We start from the raw sequence: 20,378 nt of genomic DNA on the forward strand, positions 1-20,378 counted from the left end.
TTTTCCAAGAATTACAGGTAGAATTGATTGTTTAACCACATTGGTAACACAAAATGGCTCCGGCTGGTGTCCTATACAAGCCTAAACACATATTGATTGCAAATAGGTTTTTTACTGATATTGACAGTAGAAATAAGAATGGTGTCTGTTAGAGATATGAAAAATATGATTATCATAATTTAAGATGTTAAACAATAATTTATTTTCTGCATTGGTAGTACTGTTTAAACTACTATTTTTTGTTCCTTCCAGTTGGTATGGTAGATGTATGGATCCTACCAAACTTTCAAATGTTAAGTTACAGGCCACGTGTTAGAGAAGTCAGATTACTTGCCGCCATGAAAGTGGTTTGATATTTATTCCAGTTATTCCAGGCTGGGTCAGAACCAGATTTTGCACGATCAAGAAACTGGACAGGCGTTTCATTGGGGGTTTTCCCTGGGTACTTTCATTTCTAATGACACCAACATCAGTGAAATGCTAAGCTTTTATTCAATCATTTATTCTTAGCTAAAAAAAACTAAAAAGAAATAATGTAAATTTGGATATTGGCTGAAACCTGGTGTAGTGAAGGATCGTAATGTAGTGTGAACATCGCTTGTCAGCATAGACACAGCAAAGTGACTTAGTCTTAGAACTGTAACTAATTCACATTCTAGAGTACGTGGGTTGTGATTCTGGTTCAGGCATCTTGGTTTCAGTTAACCATGGTTAACCAAAATCACTCCATACAAACGCTGGTGTGGTTTTTTATGGTAGGTTATGGCTAGGGCCATGCATTTTTATCAAAAATATTCCTATACCAGCTGTGAGTGTGTTGAAACTTTTTAGCATTGTCTGTGTTTTTTTGCCTGGCTGGGTTTCTTTCAGGTATGTTTCTGCTGTCAACATGCCAATCATAACCATCCAGTTCTGAAGAAAATACATCCAGAATGGCCCGGCCAAATAGGGCAAATGGCTTCTCCTGCAGACGGCCGCCAATTATAAGAGAACATTCGTTAGCGCAGGCTTATCTTATTGCAGTATAATGAGCTATGAGATTTTTTCGTGCAAAATACATGACTCTAGCTATGCCTGATCGCTTCCTCATAGTCCTGCTCAGCGTGGTTGTATGGTTGTCTCTCTATTGGCCTCATTGTCATCAAGATATTAAACGTGTATTTAAAAAAAAACAAATATTGTTGTCAGGGCGCAGGCTGCCGTGCTGCTTCTTCCTCGCGGTGGCGACACTGCAGTCCCTCTACCCCGCCGTCTTGCTCGTCCCGGCCAGCATCTACGTTGCCCGTCAGGCCGGGCACATGCGCCTCGACCGGCAAGCCCTGTCGTCCGCCTGCCTCACCTGCCTCGCGTTCCTAGCGATGCTGGGGGCGCTGCTGTGGGCGTGCTGGCGGCTCACCCGGTCATGGGACTTCCTCGCTGAAACATACGGCTTCATGTGCGTATCTGCCGCCGCATGTATACCGATGTAATAGTTTTGAGAATCATTATCGGTCAGTATTCCCAATTTTCTAGATTTCCTATGTAATTGTTTCCAACTGATATTTATAAAAAACAGATACACATGAAAAAAGTACATTTTCATACCTTTAGGTGTTGCCCAATTTTATATTTACCAGTTTAGCGTTCCATGGCATCTTTTACTTCAGTTTTCTGTAATTTAACTGTAACTTGAATGTTGTGTTTGTTCATTAGTCAAAGGCATAACATATATATTGTGATCATAAATTTTATGCTGTAAAATACCTCATTTTGTCATTGACCAAAAATCTTTTAAATAATGAATATTATTAAGATACTAACTCATTACTTACAAATATTGAATTTCCGGAGACTTGCACTCTGATTAGTTATTCGATCTGTTAAACAAATGTATCTGTAATTGGATTGTATCGGTTTTTATCCTATCGCCCATGACTAGTTTTCAGTAAACATACGCCAGTAGCATACATGCATGGTTTCCACAGACAAGGAAAACCTGTAAAACAGGGAAACGCAGGTAATTTGAAATGGGCCTTCAAAGCCCTGGAAAAAAACCCAGGAAATATGACCAAATGCTAGAGGTCAAATGAGATTATCAAGTTTTAATACTACAGTAAAACCCACTGTTATGGCCCCTCATGGTTCCTGGAATTAGGATCGAAATAGGGAAGGCAGGGGGGGTCGTTATAAACATTTAGGACAGCTTGAAGACTGCCCCGACCACTATCTGTCAAAATATGCCATTTTTTTTGCATCAAGTCTGTGTACAGTCGTCTATGGCACAAAATTTACAAGTTTTCAAAATTAAATATAAAATTTATTGTAATAACATATCTTTGAAAATGAAAAGCATATTTGATCACTTACTGCTGTCACCAAAACTAGCATGAACTTAGTGCAGTGCAAAGAGCATTAAGTACATTGGACACTAATTTCATAATGAAAATGTTAATTTACTAGATGTGGGTCTTAACTATATACCACACCATCCAGAGAAGTTAAAGAGGTTGAGCGCTGACACCACTTTTTTATCACTAGCTTGTGTGGGTGAGATGTGTAATGTTTTGAAGGGAGGGGAAGGGGAGTGCAGGGGAGGATGGACAGCAGCTAGATGCACATTATGTGAAAGGGGTGAAAATTTTTGGTTGCTGTGAAGTGACTTTTTTTTTTAAATTTTTTTATCTACTCCAGAAACATGTAGCATGCTAAGATAAACGAGTCATGTTTATAGAAGAATGTTTTCTATCAGATCCATACAAGTTTTCTTCGCCATATTTTGAACGAATCTATTCACTGGGTGGGCATAGTGTTGTCCGCTGTTTTACAGACACATATAAACGTTATCAGTTTCCTGTTTTCCGACTTTTTTTTTTTTTTTAATATATTTTTAACTCTCTTCTCTATAAAATTAATTATGCCGATGATGCAGTTGTAATGGCTGACCAACAGTGTTAAATCAATATTTTTCTTTATTAGTTTTCTCTATGTTTAGTTGCTGAATGTAACCCTCCTGTGAATAACCCTAGAATATCTTGAAAAATCAGAATTTTATTCTGCATATGAAATAAAGAAAAACAACTTAGAGACCCTGAAAATTACCAAAATTTTAGGCTCCTGATCTTTTCATTGTCCATATGATGATAAAAAAAAAGCAGGCCCTCAAAAAGTAGGTATATTTACAAAATCTAGCGTAAAGCGCAACCAAGTTGGAGCTGTTCCAAAAAAAAATTTGATTGGGTCACCTATTATTGTTCTCCAAATCAAACCAAAAAAAGTTTCTGAATCGGAGTAAAAACTAACAAGTCATCAATAAACAGTAATTAAAACCATGAGAGACACAAAGCCGTGCAAATCCAAGTCGTAGTAAAAGTTGCAAACAAAGATGGTAGCATGTGCAAGAGCAAGCAATATCACAGTGGTTGTCTAGTGGCGGGACATGCCGGCACCACAGAACTGTTATGTGGGAGGAGGTGGTGTCTACTGCACTACGTGAAGTACAGTTCTGAAAGAGAAACATAGCGCAACACACTTTAAAAGTATTTTTGGCCTATCTACTTCAAAATTTTTACTTTTAAAAAAATTCATGTTTCCTTGAAAAGGTGTCGTAATAGAGAGGTGGTCGTAACAAACTAGGTTCTAAAAATGGGGTTGTACTGTAGCATGATACAATAAGTGAATCAACTATGTATTAATTTAATGATTTGAAGCACAATCAAATGCTTTATTCATTGATGTAGTCACAGTAATTATATATTCTTACCAGATTTTATTAAATATAGTGCTTTTATATTACAGACTGGCAGCATTGATGGAAACAGAGCAAACTGTGTATTGTGCAGGAAAAGATTTGTTTCGATAAGTATTTGTAGCTTAATTTACGGTTATCATCTTAAAAGATTGATTGATGCTACAGGGGAAAAATAGGTAGTTTGGTTGTATAGGGAAAACAGGGAAAACTCAGGGAAATGGTGTAGACTGAGAGAGTGATGGCGTCGTCGACATGTCGTGTCCTCGCAGCCTGAACGTGCCGGACCTGCGCCCCAACATCGGCCTCTTCTGGTACTTCTTCACGGAGATGTTCGAGCACTTCCGGCCGCTGTTCGTCTGCGCGTTCCAGATCAATGCGGCAGCGCTGTACGCCGCCTCGCTCGCGCTGCGCCTGCACGCCGAGCCCATGCTGCTGGCCGCCAGCCTCACGGCCCTCTCGGCCGTGTTCCGGTCCTACCCCGGCCTGGGCGACGTGGGCTTCTACCTCGCGCTGCTGCCCATGTGGAAGCACCTCTTCAACTGTGAGTGTCTCCCTGGTCGCTGTGCAGCAGGCCATTGCACAATACGTTTGTGAGCAGTTCTTCTTTTATGATGTCGGTAATACGCATGAACTTATTGCATTTTAAATATAGTTCCGATTTCTTGGACACATGTCATTTCTATACAACAAAATAGTTGCATATTGGTTACTCGTCGGTTACGTGCGGCTATCAAGGTTGAGTAAAATATGTTTGATAGCCTTCTGAACTCTTTTTGTATTTTGTGTGTACTGTGATGTTAGTTATAGGTATTGGATACGCTACGCAAGTTTTGTCACACGTTTAGGCCACTGTTTTTGTTTTCAATTTCTTTTAAGATGGTTCAATATATGCTTTTATTTTGTAGTATTTATTTACTAGTAATTTGGTGTCAACTGAACTGGAGTTTAACACTTAATTATAATATATTTTCAGTGTGTCAATTCTCTTTCAAAAAACAAACACAACCTCAATTTTTCTTTTTACACTTTTTTATTCAACCATATATACAAGTAAGAATTAATGTTTTCAATAATATTTTTAACTTTTTGTTGTGTTATAGGTTTATGACCTATATTTGGTAAGAAAATGTTGTCATTTGTCAATTTAATCATGTGTACTTTCAAAAAACAAAAAAGAAAAAAGAAATTTCCTTTTCCCGTGTATGAAGTTTTCTCAGGAAAGTGGTTTTTTTTTTCAAAGACAGTCCTTTGAAAATCATCTTAACAGAGTTTTACTGTATTATAGCAAAATAATTGGCTGATGTTTTTAAGATAGCTATATATTGGCAGCAAGAAAAATTTGACGTCTTGGCGACCTGGCACTCGGGATTTGTAGAGCTGGATTTACAAAGGCCCTTTCTGTCTTACTGACCCATTAACTTAGCCATGCATATCAAATTTGTGTTCAGTCTTGATTTATATTTTGATACTGTCATGCCAAGTGTTTTTCAGCTGAGTTGTATTTAAAGGCAAGCTTGGCTGAATTTTATCTAGTGAGGGTGTCTCGGAGTGTGATCTAATAAACATCCGCATTGTTTACTTTTTTTTTTCATTGAGTAAACATTTCTCTTATGAATTTGAAGAATTTGTAAGGCAGAACTACTATTATGTGTTATGGGTAGAAACAAGATATTATGGTTTAATTTTTAGGTTAATTTCATTTTTAAAGCAGAAGATTTTGGGGTTATTGCTGTTATTTTTTATGAACTCTGTTTATTCACAATGATAGCACAATTTTCATCAAATATGACACATATTTGTTCAATGATATTTCACCAAAATAGTGTCAATTTTGACTGATACATGATGCACTTTTACAATATAATTATTAGTAATAACTAATAAGCACATCAAACTACTGGAAACAATAAAAATAAATCAGGAAGTATATGTACATTTAAAAAAATGTACCAATGGCATAATGTAAAAATTAGTTACTAATAACAGTTGCAATACAGTGGAACCCGGCAATTACGTTCCCGCGAATAGCGTTTTCCCGTCAATTAAACCATTTTTTACTGGTCCCGCCATTTGTCCTATGTTTACAATACATTACATTCCCGCTAATCACATGGTAAAATCAAATGCCTTCCCGTGATATACACCGTTGTCATCGAATAAAGCGTTTGTTACGTGTTGCCAACCGCAACTGTAGTAAGAATACATATTCCATTTCGATTCTATCGATTCCTCAAACAGAGTATCGTTCCGTTACGTACATAAATGTTGTGCACTACGTCGCAAATGGAAATTCGTGTGCTTTTATTGTTACAAAATGTTTTTCGTTCTTCAGATTGTTCCATGTAGTGAAAGGAACACGTCCACGTAGCACATACATGTACAGTTTCTCGCTCCTTGGCAAATGTTGGAAACACTACTGCGAACCGCTGTGTTCGTGTGTTGGTTTGGTACCAGTAATTCTGGGCTTTATTTTTGTTTACCTTGACGTAAATTTTTGCGCTTTATTGACACGTTCTACAGATAATTTATTCACGTTTGTGATTAAATTTTTGCAATATTCGTGCAATGGCGAGTGGTCGTGAAAGAAACGCTTTAACAGTTGAGCAAAAATGTAATATTTTGAGGCAGTTTGACAACCACGTTGGATCGCGTGTGGCCTTAGCCAAGGCATTGGATATTCCAGTGTTTACATTAAACATAATTGTTCGTCATCGAACATCCATCAATAATGCCGCAGAACAAAGTGTACTAATGGCAAAAATATCAAAACTTTGAAGGTGTCCAAATACCAAGAACTGGACGGCTTAGTTAATGAGTGGTTTGATGCTACACGGGCAGCAAACATTCCAGTGGACGGCAGGTTGATTCGCGAGAAAGCAACGCAGATTGCGGATCGCTTAGGCATTGAGTTTACCCCCTCAAATGGTTGGAATGATCGGTTCAAAAAGAGATATAATGTTGTGTACCATACTGTTTGCGGTGAAAGCAAAAGTGTTGATCTGGAAACAGTTGAACACTGGAAAAACACTTTGCCAGATTTGTTGAAGGGTTATCACCCAAGGACATATTTAATGCCCATGAGAATGGTCAAGTTGTTAAATGTTAGGCCTATAATATATTTTTACTTAAGTTTTGAGATTGCCATTAACTACTCAAGTTAATTGCAAACAAAAATAATACCTATAGTTATTGTTGTAAAACTTTATTACAGCAAGCGTTGACTTGAAGAATTATACACATCTTCATGAAGTTTTTAGTAAAATTTTACTTTCCCCTCAATTACACTTTCCCCCGAATAACACCATTTTCAGTTTTCCCCTTGAAAAGTGTAATTCAGGGTTTCCACTATAAAAAAAATTCAATTTATTTGGTTTGTACATTTTGGTACTAACAAACTCCATGCTAAATAATTTACATTCATTGAATTTAATATATTAAAAGATTAAGTTTTTGTGTGTTTATGTTTTTGATTAAATTTGCATTAATTTCTTTATATTTTGGTGCATTTTGGTGCTCTATGGTGTATTAACATACATTTTGGTGTTATATGGTATATTGATATGTTTCTTGGTGTAAATTTTCGCTTTATCGCAATTCACCACATAATCTTGTCCCTAGTTATGGTCAATAAAAGACTGTAAAATACCTTGAGGAGTCAGGGAAAAGTCAAGATTGTGGATTTGTTTGACATCCTATTAAGACTGTGGCACACACCTTAATGGTTATTTTATTCTACCCATTACTGTCATTTAAGGTTCGGCGTTTCCTGCCATGATAGTTTTTGGTTTTTGTTTGCTAAATGCAAATTTTTAATAAAGTAATTTAAAAAAAAAATTAAAGAATTTTTTTTTTGTTATTTATAGCAAATTAAATTATTTTGTTTACCGTATTTACTCGCATATAGGTCGCGGCAATTTTACCAGATTTGATGGGGGGGAAAATGAAGTGCGACCTATATGTGAAGAAAATTTTTTTAAAATTTTTGAGGAATTTTTTTTGCAATACAGTAGAATCCCGCTGATGCGACTCCCCTCTGATGCGTCCAAACCGTTTATACGACCTTTTTTGAGAAACCGTGAAAAATTTGAGCAGGGAAAGTCGAAAATTTGAGTAAAATCGGCTGAAAAACAAGTCTGTTACACATTGTTGAGCCGAAGTGTTCACGTTTATCTTGGCGAGAGCTGTACTGTAAGCAGGCAGGCATACAAAGACGGCTAAAAATAGATACCACCCCTCTAGACTGTCCACGCGGCAGTGTCTAGACGAGCTCGGCGCTCCACAATCGCACGAAAAGCCGTCTCAGCTGTCATGTTAGATGTTATCTTACCCACCCTCACGAAAAGCCACTGTGGTAGCTTCTGCGAGAGCATAAGAAACTCGTCCGGCCAGGCTGGCGGTAGCGGCGGCTTGACGTCTTACATGACGTGACGCTACCTCTCCCATCCCCTGCTAATTCTTCAAGGCTCATCCCTCCCAGAGCCACAAAACATGTAAAAACACCCTCCCCCCCTTTCCCAACTAACATTTCAACACATTCCCTCCCTTATTTCAACCTTCTGCGTGAGAAACTGTCAGCATCCTCCTTCCCTCCCACACCGCGTGTGGCAAAAGCCAGGTTGTATAGTCCATTCTCGGTAAAATAAATATTTTTATGGGCTTATACGACTGTCCTTTGCCGTTAATAAATACTTCATAAGTTTAAGTTATTATGATACAATTTGTTTATTAGTCACACAACAGTTTCTGCTGAAAAATCACTAATACCTCAAATTTTATTAAATAGAAAAATTTAGCAGGGCCGTAAATATATTTATTTTACTGCATAGTTACTTTTCCATCTGCATTCGAACGTGTTTTCTTCTTCTTTTTTTTTTACACTGTGAAGGATCATGGAAAAGATAATTGCTTGAGCTGTCAAAATAAACATCGCTGACGGCAAGGGCGGGAGCGCATCCTGTTGGTCTGTCACTGTGATTATCTACTCCAAAAACATGTCACAGCATTTCAGGATAGCATTGTTCTTATATCTTTCGTTTATAGCCGAAAGTTTTCTACCTGATTCACACAAGTTCCTTCGCCACGTTTTGAACGAATATAACAACCAGCCGGCTAGCATAGCCAAACTCGCGTGACGTGAATTCACTTAGCGTGAGTATTTATCGGAACCCATAATGAAAACCGCTGTAGATATAAATATCATAACAGGCCTTTTTTATTCGTAATTAAATTTACTACTACTTTTATTCTGTGCATTTTTTCAATACAAATCCCTGTTTTCGAGTTATAGTCTACAATTAAGACATTTTAAGAAGTCAGGAATCTAACTTGACTTCAATTTTCTATATTCGGTTATTACGAGTACTTGTTGTTACAACAATTTATCACGCCATTATCAGCTCTCGTAGTAGCGGAGTTTTACAGTACCTGTTAACTCTTTCGTGCACGGCGCGCCGGCCGTTCGCGTCATTAAATTACCGGTGCGACCTATATGGGGGGAATCTTAAATACCAAATTCAAGACCTCAAATTATGGGTGCGACCTATATGTGATGGCGACCTATTTGCGAGTAAATACGGTATTACCTGTATATACTATGTAATATAACAGATTGTTTAGAGAATGGATAAAAAAAATTTTGTTATATTTTTAATTATAGGTGGCAGATGGATGAGTCACATTTTGGTTTTGAGTCGAGCTCGAGAAGTTACAGTTTTTTTTCCCCCAAGGTGTAGAGTATTAAAATGGGTTATGCTATAATACTAATGATCAAAGTAAATACCTATTGCATGCAGAAACTTATTAGTAAAGATTTTATTGTGGTAAATGTAAAATAATTTTTGAAAATTAATTTAATCAGTGTCTTGGTTTAGTACTAAGTTTTTTTTCCTTGTTTCCATAGGGTATATAATATACCGTGTTTTATCGCATAATTGTCGCACATTTTATACTAAAATCAAGTTTGAAAAGTAGGGATGCGACGATTATGTGAACACAGCATTTTTTGTTAGGTAAAGTTATTCATAAAAACAAAACCTATTCAAGGAAAGAACATTCATTTAAAAAGTAGAGTATAAAAAAGCATGCCAAACAATTTAAATTAATAAGTCATGCACCAAAAACATTTTGTTCAACTTTAAATAGGAAAACCAAAATTGTGACGCGAACGTGAGTTGGAGCGCATAACTATCATAGTACACACCACGAGAAAGCGTGGGCTATCAAAAGTAGTTAACTCTGCACCATACAGAGTGTGCGCGTTGCATGCAATCGATGAGCTATCTGTATCGATATTAGACTATGTGCGCACGCTCTATACGTGAATCAACATAACCAAACATGAATTACGCTCTGGCTACATTTTTATAAGCGGTACATAGCGGCGATGTAGACGAAAGATAAAAGTTATAATGTTTTAAAACGTCTTTAAAAGAAAATTGACACATCAGACAACTTCGTATTTCATTTAATTAAATAAGTAAGCGGTAACAACTTTATAATACATTGTTTTATACGGGAAACTACCAACACAAACCGCTCGGAATCTAAAAAAACATCATGCAACGTTTATGCGAGAAATTTATTTCCGCCAAAATTTGATGTCCTAAAATATCGGTGCGACGATAAAGCACATGCGACAATTACGCGCATGCAACGATTATGCGATAAAACACAGTATTTTGATATTTCTTCAGAAAAGAGGCTTCTTGGTAAGTAAGAGAAATAATAACTAAGTGAAAGTTTGGCCTGTTGGGTCAGTTACATTACTTACTACTTATGTATAAAATATGTGTATTATTAATGTATCTGACCAGACCCAAAATACGTTACACAACACCATTCAATGTACATATTAAAAACTTAAACTTGCACTATAAAATAACTGAAATGAAAACTGTAAACACAACTGAAAGAAAGGTTAAAGCCAGTATTTCTTTTCCATTTTCTGGTTAGCAACCTCCTTATCCCACTTCAAATATCACAAAACTTAGGCATTTTCAAACATCACATCATGTATTTAAAAAATGGCATTCAATAGTGTAATTTGCATTATAACCTTGTTTACAAACAAAAAAATAATGTCATCAATATTGTAAATAGGTAATCAAAGATATGAAAATGCAGCTACATGACGTATAATTTTTGTTTTTGCTCCGTTCTTGCATAATATCAATATTATCGATTGCAAGTAGTAGAAAAAAATACAGTAGAATCCCACCGATGCGACCCCCCCTCTGATGCGTCCATTTCGTTTATACGACCGTTTTTTAAAAATCCGTGAAAAAATTAAGCAGAGAAAGTCGAAAATTTGAGTAAAATCGACTGAAAAACAAGTCTGTTACACTTTGTTGGGCGCTATGTGTTCACGTTTATCTTGGCGGGAACTGTACCGTAAGCAGGCAGGCATACAAAAGACGGCTAAAAATATATACCACCCCTCTAGACTGTCCAAGCGGCAGTGTCTAGACGAGCTCAACGCTCCACTGTCGCACGAAAAGCCGTCTCAGCTGTCATGTTATCTTACCCTCCCGCACCACAAACTATGTAAAAACACCCCCCCCCCCCCCCCCTTTTTTCCAAATAACATTTCAACACATTCCCTCCCTTATTTCATCCTGCGTGAGAAACTGTCAGCATCCTCCTCCCCTCCCACACCGTGTGCGGCAAAAGCCAGGTTGTATAGTCCATTCTCTGTAAAATATTTTTATGGGCTTATACGACTGTCCTTCGCCATTAATGAATACTTTATAAGTTTAAATTATTATGATACAATTTGTTTATTAATCACACAGCAGTTGTGCTGCTGAAAAATCACTAATACCTCGAGTTTTATTGAATAGAAAAATTTAGGAGGGCCGTAAATATATTTATTTTACTGCATAGTTATTTTTCCATCTGCATTCCAACGTGTTTTTTTTTCTTCTTTGTTTTTACGCTGCGAAGGGACGTGGAAAAGATAATTGCTTGAGCTGTCAAAATAAACATCTCTGACGGCAAGGGCGGGAGCGCATCCTGTCGGTCTGTCGCTGTGATTATCTACTCCAAAAACATGTCACAGCATTTCAGGATAGCATTGTTCTTATATCTTTCGTTTATAGTCGAATGTTTTCTACCTGATCCACACAAGTTCCTTCGCCACGTTTTGAACGAAAATAACAACCAGCCGGCTAGCATAGCCGAACTCGCGTGACGTGAATTCATTTAGCGCGAGTATTTTATGTATTTGAATATATTTGTGGGGGGGAGGGGGGCCCAGAATTCTCTATTGCGAACATTCCGTTTATAAGTCCGTTTTTCCCGAAACCGTGAGGGGTCGCATCAACGGGATTCTACTGTATACTGACAGTAAAATATTTTGTTCTCAAAGTTTGTTTGCTGTGTAACATATCCATGGCATATTGCTGGTATTTCATTCCACAATAAATTGTATTAATTTCCAGTATTATGAGACATAAATATCGGCATAAACGTTTTCCTGTTATTATAACAATTTAATATATAACCCATACATTAATAAAACTATGTGAAAGGCAGGGAAAACATAAATAGTAAGACTTTAAAAACAATATTTCACAATAAAATATTTGCATATTAGTCTTGAGTTATTTTATGTTTGTTGTCCGTGTCGAATACCTATTTATAGAATTGACAAAAAATTATGTTGTGTCTTGTCCTGATGAGCACAAAGAATGTAAATTTCAAGCTGAGTAGAATTTTGGCCCATCTATATTTTTTAATATGTAGTTATAAACAATAGCATCCTGTGTAACTATAAAAGTCATTACAAGTTATGGTGACAGGAATTTAATTTTATTCTTTTAACCATCAGAAATAATAATAATTAAAGCTTCTGAGTTCAATATATAGGTTTAAATGTTAATTTTTCTGATAGCAAATTATTATTTTTGAAATTTTTGGTTTGTTGGAACTGTGTGGTAACCGTATCCTTTAAAACCATTAAATAATGAAGAATTAAATTTATATTGCTAACAGGCTTAATCTGCAACAATATGGTTGTTCTTCTTATGCAACATTTCATGTTGGATGATGTATTGCAAATTGTTCAGCTTTATATACTTATATTTTTTTTTTGTTATTTTTTTTTATTCCAGATATGCAACAAGGGTTTGTGGTTGGTTGCTTTTTCCTCATCACCTCGGTCCTGGCACCGATCGTTTGGCACCTGTGGATCTATTCTCGTTCCGCCAATGCGAACTTTTACTTTGGCGTGACGCTGGCATTTGCTACGGCCCAGGTAGGCATTAGAAACCTGCGACTGTAATTTGTTGCTATTAGCGGAGTTTGTCCTGCATTATCCTATACTCCCTTTGGTATTTAAAAAAAAAGTCTTGATAATATTGTGACCAACCACTTTTTTTCTTGCTTTACACGTTCATGATGCTTTTTTAAGTAGCCACGGTGGTTGAGCATTCACATCACTCGCCTCCCATTTAATGCTATTCCAGTTTGATCCTGAGCAGGGTCAATCCTGAATTTTTCACTAGTGGGCAATGTGGCAAACATTGCAGTGATACGATCTGTTTTCTTGGGGTGCTCCCGTCTTCACCCCCAGGAAATTCCATCACCACCACTTTACCCCTCATCATCTCTGATGACCTCAGTTTCAGTGAGACGTCATTTTCAACTAATTCATTCATTCCTGATTTTTTTTTTAATTTTTTTTTTAAGTGTAACTTCTTTAGGTGTGATGAGAGTGAAATTTCAAGGCTGAATTTTAGTGTAACATTTTCGTGAAACATTTTTGTGAAATGTTTGTGACGTGAAAAAGACAGAGAATAGGTACTAGTCCAAAGAGATATAAAAAGAGCACTACGATATATACGTTGCTGGGCTCGTTTTTGTTCTCTTTGTTCAGTGTTTCGTCTGCCCTAAAAAAATGGAACCGACAGAGATAGATGAACGAAACAATAAGACAGAGTGAGAGTGTATGTGCTTGTTTCATAAAATAGATATAGGTAACCTATACAATTAGATGTGAGTGAGTGCCCTGAAATATATATTTGCTACCAGTGCGCTCGCGTTCCTCCTTGTTCAACCAGTAGCGAGAAAGCGCGGTTCAGACAGTCACTGCATTTCCCACATAGATAGCACTACCTGTTGTGAATTACATATATTGTTCAGAGATTTGGCATGTTCCGAATGGCAGAATTGTTTGAAGAAACAGTAACACATGCACAGTTTTTCTTTATGGTGTGAGATTTCAACAGTGAATAATATATATTGTTAATTAATCATTATTGATTGATCAATAATTATTGATATTCTGAGCAATTATTTTGAAGTGAGTAATAATTTGTTTTAATTCATTTTTATATAGGAAATAGTCTTCTCTCTCTCTCTCTCTCTCTCTCTCTCTCTCTCTCTTATCTATGTACTTAGAAATTTAGATTTAATAAAGGAAAAAATTTGATTTAAAAAAATATATATACTCTATTTTATTGCATAATTGTGGCACCTATATTTTAGGGTGTCAAAATTTGGAAAAAAAAAAGGGGTTGTCTGTAAAGTCGGTTTACGGACGATAATTTTACGTGATAACGTCATAAGAAAACATTGATAAAAAATTGCATACTCTTATGAATTGAAATGAATTGAATTATTATTACTGAATTATCATTATTTTGTATAATACAAAGAAGGAGTAAATTGAAAATTACAATTTTTTACATTGAATACTAAATAAAGTCAGTTGACTTTTTATATGATCGTTTATGTGAGATAATAATTTTTTAGTCATAATTGTAACATAACCTATTATTACTGCACTCGCCAACCAATGCTACATTTTTAATAATCAGAGAACAAATATATTAGATTATATCGCTAATCAAATTCTTAAAATGCAAGAACTAATTACCTTTTTTGCCGCAATTGTTGTTGTAATAAACAATGGAAACCACATTAACTTTTCACTTCACTTTATAAACAGTTGACAAAACAGTTCACGTGTAGGTTGTGTGCTGCAGCTGTCTCTCTTCTACTCGGACACATCAGCCGATGGAGTGGAAGAGAGATAGATGCGTCACAAGCCAATCGTGCCTCTCTATTGCTTGTTCCGCGCTATCGCTTGCACGCTCAGCTCAGGCGGAACGTGACAATGAGTCATGCTTTTTCCTGCGTGCAGCCGACGTTCATCGATTTATAAGACGTTATCACGTCAAAAAACCTCTCGCGTAAACGTTGCATAATGTTTGTGGTCCCGCTAATAGATTCCGAGCGCTTTGTGTCAGTATCTTTTCCGTATAAAAGGATGTGTTTTAAAGTAGGAATCTAATATTTATTCTGACATTACCACTTACTTATTTAATTAACTGTAATACTAAGTTGTCTGATGTATAAATTTTCTTTTAAAGACATTTTTAAACGTTATAACTTTTTTATCTGTTCGTCTGCCTCACCACAGTGTACCACTTATAAAAATGTAGTCAGCGCTAGTTGGCATCATTCATGTTTGGTTATGTTGCTTCCTGTATAGAGCACGCACAGGTAGTCGAATATCTATACTGATATCTCACCGATTGCATGCAACGCGCGCTGTCTATCGAGAGCTGAGTTAACTACAATTGTTGGCCCGCACACTTTTGTGGTGTGTACTACGACGATAGTTATGAGTTAGTTCAGGCTCACATTCACATTTTGTTATTCTTTTTAAAGTTGAAGAAAGGTTTTCGTTGCATGACTTATTAATTTAAATTGTTCGGTGTGCTTTTATATACTCCACTTTTTAAATAAACGTACTTTCCATGGATTTTTTTTTATAAATAACTTTACACTAACAAAAAAATTTTTTTTGCATAAACGATACCCCTAATTTTATATAAAATGTGCCACAATTATGCGATAAAACACGGGGTGGTGTGTGTGTGTGTGCGTGTGTGTGCGTGCGCGCATGTGCGAGTGTGTGCATGTATGTGTGTGTGTGTCTAATATATATGTATGTATGTCCAGTGCTAAATTTTTAAACATATTATAATGAAATTTTCTTAAGTGGGAGTTTTTGAAGAGTGTTTTTTACTGTATCAGCATTTAAGATGAAAATGCTATGCAAGCTTTTCAGATTTATAATAGTGATTGGTCGAATTTTCTTGAATCCGATACTGAAATTCAAATCTCAAAGATTATCTTAAATATACCCCTCGAATCCGAATCTAGTGCACAAGGGTAAAAATAAAATAATTAACAAGAAATGAAAAGTATCAACTATGGTGCTGAAAATTTCAACCCTTTAAATGTTTCACAAACTATGTTTTCATAATCAGTACATATTGTAATTTTATTTATATAGTTACATGTTAAAAGTACACTATCTTGGGGAATGGTAACAGAACTGGTATGTAGAAAAAAAAAATAGTTAACTTCAGAGGTTATATGTTGAATTTTTTAATTTGCTTTATTCCCTCTACTATCTTTCATTGAATCATTTTCCTCGAATATTGAATCCTTCGAATACTAAGGATTTTGTGATACTTGAGGATTCAAGGATTTGATTGGTCCATCCCCAGTTTATAAGTTACCACTTGTCTAATGTGATAGTACCTGTGTCACATAAAAGATGATGGAAGGAGATTTGGTAATGTGCTTTAATTCCAGATCTTCCTCATCACTGACATCTTGTTCGCGTACATCAAGCGGGAGTTCTCCTTGTACCACGGCCTGCGCAGGGAACTGAATGGCAAGCCGGCCAAGCTGGTGCTGGAGTAGGCAAGACGTGCGCGCGGGCGTGGGTTGCATGTTAACTGTGAGTTTCACAATTGCATGTCATGCTCAACGAGTTTCTCCTGACATTTCACAGTGGAACGACGGATTGTGAGTGACGAGTGATACATTCGTGCTACCCACTCCAGCTTTAGCCATTTTGCCATAACTGTGAGAATATTTAAAGATAAAACAGTAAATAAGGAACAAAAAACATACTTTCATTTTTAACTAAACGTACCTCACAACATTATATTAGTGTTTGCATACAGTTACATCACCTAGATTTTTTTACTGTGAACATGTTATTAACCTCGACTATTTATGCGCTTCTCGGCTAAAAGTAAACAAGCTATAATGGTGTTTTGGCTGCTCACGCAACTCTCTGATTGGTTGGAGCTCATTTTGACGTGCTATTGTGAAACCTGTTTTAGCCGTTCTTGATGGACAGTGCGAGCTAATGTCACGGGAAAATGTCGGGAGTGAAGCAGGGGACATGTGTGAAGTGCTCAGTTTGTTTCGTTGAATTGTGACACTTGTGAGAGAACAAGGAAAGTAACTGTAAATTTGTCATGATTTGGACTGTCATTTTGTTACTTGATTATGTATGTTTTATCCATTTTGTAGAGTATTTATTTACTTGAACAGTACAAAACTCCTATTGCCAGGAACTGAGTACACATTGCATCATTATACATTCCATATTTACCGTGTTTTCTCGCATAATCGTCGCACATTTTATTCTAAAATCAAGTTTGAAAAGTAGGGGTGCGACGATTATGCGGAAAAAAAACAAACTTTTATTAGGTAAAGTTATTCATAAAAAAAACCGTTCATGGAAAATACATTTATTAAAAAAAAAAATGTTGGAGTATACAAGAGCACACCAAACAATTTATATTAATAATTCATTAAACACAAACCTTTCTTCAACTTTAAATAGAAAACCCAAACTGTAATGCGAACACAGGCCACTTGAATCTGCGACGTGAACTAACGCGTCACTATTGCCGTAGTACACATTTACCACAAAAGAATGCGGACCATCAAATGTAGTTAACTCGGCACTCGACAGAGAGCGCGCACTGCATGCAATCGGCGAGATATCGATATTCGACTACGTGCGCGCGCTCTATACGGGAAGCAACATAACCAAACATGAATAATGCCAACTAGCGCTGGCTACATGTTCATAAGCGGAACACTGCGGCGACGCAGATGATCAGATGAAGGAAATAACGTTTAATAACATCTTTAAAAGAAAATTTACACGTCAGACAACTTCGTATTTCCGTTAAATAAATAAGTGGTAATTTCCGAATAAATATTAGATTTCTACTTTAAATTACATAGTTTTATACGGAAAAGATATCTACACCGGTACACCGCAGCGACGCAGACGATCAGATAAAGTTAATAACTTTTAAAAACGTCTTTAAAAGTAAATTTACACGTTAGACAACTTCGTATTTCAGTTAATTAAATAAGTAAGTGGTAATTTTCGAATAAATATTAGATTTCTACTTTTAAATACATCGTTTCATATGGAAAAGATACCTACACAAAGTGCTCAGCATCTAATAGCGGGACCAAAAACATAATTCGATGTTTAAGCGAGAAGTTTTTTTATCCCAATTTTGATGGCCAAAAATATAGGTGTGTCGATTACGTGCGTGCGACGATTATGCGATAAAAGAGGTTACTCGAATTGGCGCAGTCATTTCTAAGATAATAGAAAACTTATGTTTATCAAAAATAATTAAATAGATTTTTCAAATGAACAATGCTATTAATTCATTTTAAGACACACCCCATTTTCAGAATACAAAAAATAATGAAAAACGTGCGTCTTAAAATCAAGTATATTTGGTAATTAATTAAAGCTCAGATTTTTTTACATCCTGTTAGAATGTGTGAAATAATTGGAATAATATTTTATCTTCATGATTTAATTTTTTCAAAACTTTTAGTTAAACAAACATAAATTAAATGGTTTAAAAAAATGTTTGTTTGGGACTACATATTAAAAATAGGGATGGGTCGATTCGATTCTCCGATTCCTCGATACCACCGATTATTAAAAAATTTGGGTACTCAGTATCGGGTACTAAAAAAGGGCAAGGTAGGTTAGGAATCGGTTAAGTTAAGAAAATACAGAAGTAATATATTTTCGTCTGAACTTTACTTACTTATTTTAATACATCTTACCTGCCGTATGCGCATAAAATTCCTAATAATGCTCATTATTATTAAATATTAATTTTATACGAATAAAAATAAATAAAAACAATGTTACCGGGCATGTTTAACCTCTAATTAAAACTCCACGATCGAAGAACATTATTCCTCACTCATGTATTAGACGTAAATAAATTGTAAAAAGACTTATTAATTTTATTTGCAGTTAAGAAAAGTCCATTGTTGTTTGTGAAGAAAGTGACGGTTATGAAACGAGTTCACATCACGTGTCGTCACCATTTTAGTTGTGAGCACGGTCTAAGAAGGGGAGGTCTGGACACTCCCCAGCCTGGCCAGCATGCAAAAGTGGCACACCTAATGTCTCCGTAGTTCCGCTCCGCTCCACCATCTGACGTGTAGCGCTGGTTGTTCTGCGGTGGTATTTTAAGCTTTGTTGTTATGAACAACTCAACATAATAATCATTTAAATTTTCGTTTAAATGTTTAAAATGCATTAATCTCCAGATATCGATACAGTATTGAATTGGATGTGTTTATTTTTTATAAGTTTGGGAATTATTTCATAAATTAGGTCAATTAGGTTACGAAGTATAGTTTCCACATTAGCATTGGCGGGAACTTCATTGTGAGCAAGGAGCATTGATTGTTAGTAAAGAGAATAAGCGTATATTATTTTAATTGTGAAAATGCCTAACCTTTATGTTGCACCTGGGTGCAAAACAAATTATCAGGCAAAGTCGGACGAGAAAGTTGCAATATTCCGAGTTCCCAATGATGACAATGTTAGGCAATTGTGGCAGAAAGCAATTCCATGAGACAAGTTTGTACTTAAAAGATCCCATTATGTATGCGAAAAACATTTTGTGGAAGACGACATTCTCACAAAAAAAGGAACACAAAGATCAGTTCGGAAACGTCATTGGAATAGTAAGTTAATTTTTATTATTTGTATGAATGTAGTCTAAAGATTACTTATTTTTGTATAGGCCCAACTTTTTTAAAAATGGAATGTATGATGTCGAATTTTATTAATGACCAGCACAACCCTGATAATACCTGTTTGTAAGTAGTAGTTTGACAATACACCATTGTTTATTAAAATACAAAATTTGCAAAACGAGTGCGATCTCTTCCTTAAAAAAATTATAAAAATCCCAAAATACTTTAATTCAGTGCTTTAAACTTTCCTTTGTTATCTTAAAAGGCGCAGATACGGAATTCAAACTCGTTTAGGAGTAATAGCAGTTTGTAATTTACATTACAATACCTGTGCATTCATGCGGCTATCAAAATTATTTTTGCTTGCTGTGTATGTGCGTCTTGTTTGTTTTCGACAACTTATAAAAACGTATATATTTTTTATTTGGATATTGTAAGGCAATGTAAATAAAAAAAATTAAAAAAATACGTCCCTACTATGCACCCAAGCTGAAGCGTCAACACTTGACATGAGACACGAAACATTGACGATGGCACTTATTTGTGTAGCAAATAATGTATTGTAAATGCAGGTTTGGTATTGTTATTCAAATACGTAAATCAGCCAAGTTATGTAATTTGATTCAGCCTTTAATTTTAAATGTTAAAATATAGTGTAATTATATTAAAATTCATTGCAGTGCATCAAATACTGTCGTAACTCTCTACGTTTGTAATTATGGAGTATAGGGCCACCATGGAAATAAAAAAAGTAAAAACAAAACTTATTTTACTTCCTTACATGATTCCTGATCATTCT

At 35.8% G+C, this 20,378-nt stretch overlaps 1 protein-coding gene across 4 annotated transcripts in view; it reads left to right on the forward strand.

Moving 5' to 3' along the window:
• LOC134527630 (phosphatidylinositol glycan anchor biosynthesis class U protein) overlaps positions 1-17,112 on the forward strand; it is a 38,708-nt gene extending 21,596 nt beyond the window's left edge. For 3 of the 4 annotated variants that reach the window (XM_063360479.1, XM_063360481.1, XM_063360480.1), the window contains 4 exons: positions 1,189-1,435; positions 3,997-4,268; positions 12,838-12,980; positions 16,337-17,112. In XM_063360479.1, the coding sequence (XP_063216549.1) occupies positions 1,189-1,435; positions 3,997-4,268; positions 12,838-12,980; positions 16,337-16,447 (773 nt within the window). In that variant the 3' untranslated portion in view covers positions 16,448-17,112. Of the gene's footprint in view, positions 1-1,188; positions 1,436-3,996; positions 4,269-12,837; positions 12,981-16,336 lie in introns of those variants that run through there. The other variant, XM_063360482.1, reaches the window with a different exon arrangement.
• The last annotated feature ends 3,266 nt before the right edge of the window (positions 17,113-20,378 follow it).

The sequence above is a fragment of the Bacillus rossius genome, chromosome 1, assembly GCF_032445375.1.
Source record: "Bacillus rossius redtenbacheri isolate Brsri chromosome 1, Brsri_v3, whole genome shotgun sequence".
NCBI classification, from domain to species: domain Eukaryota; kingdom Metazoa; phylum Arthropoda; class Insecta; order Phasmatodea; family Bacillidae; genus Bacillus; species Bacillus rossius.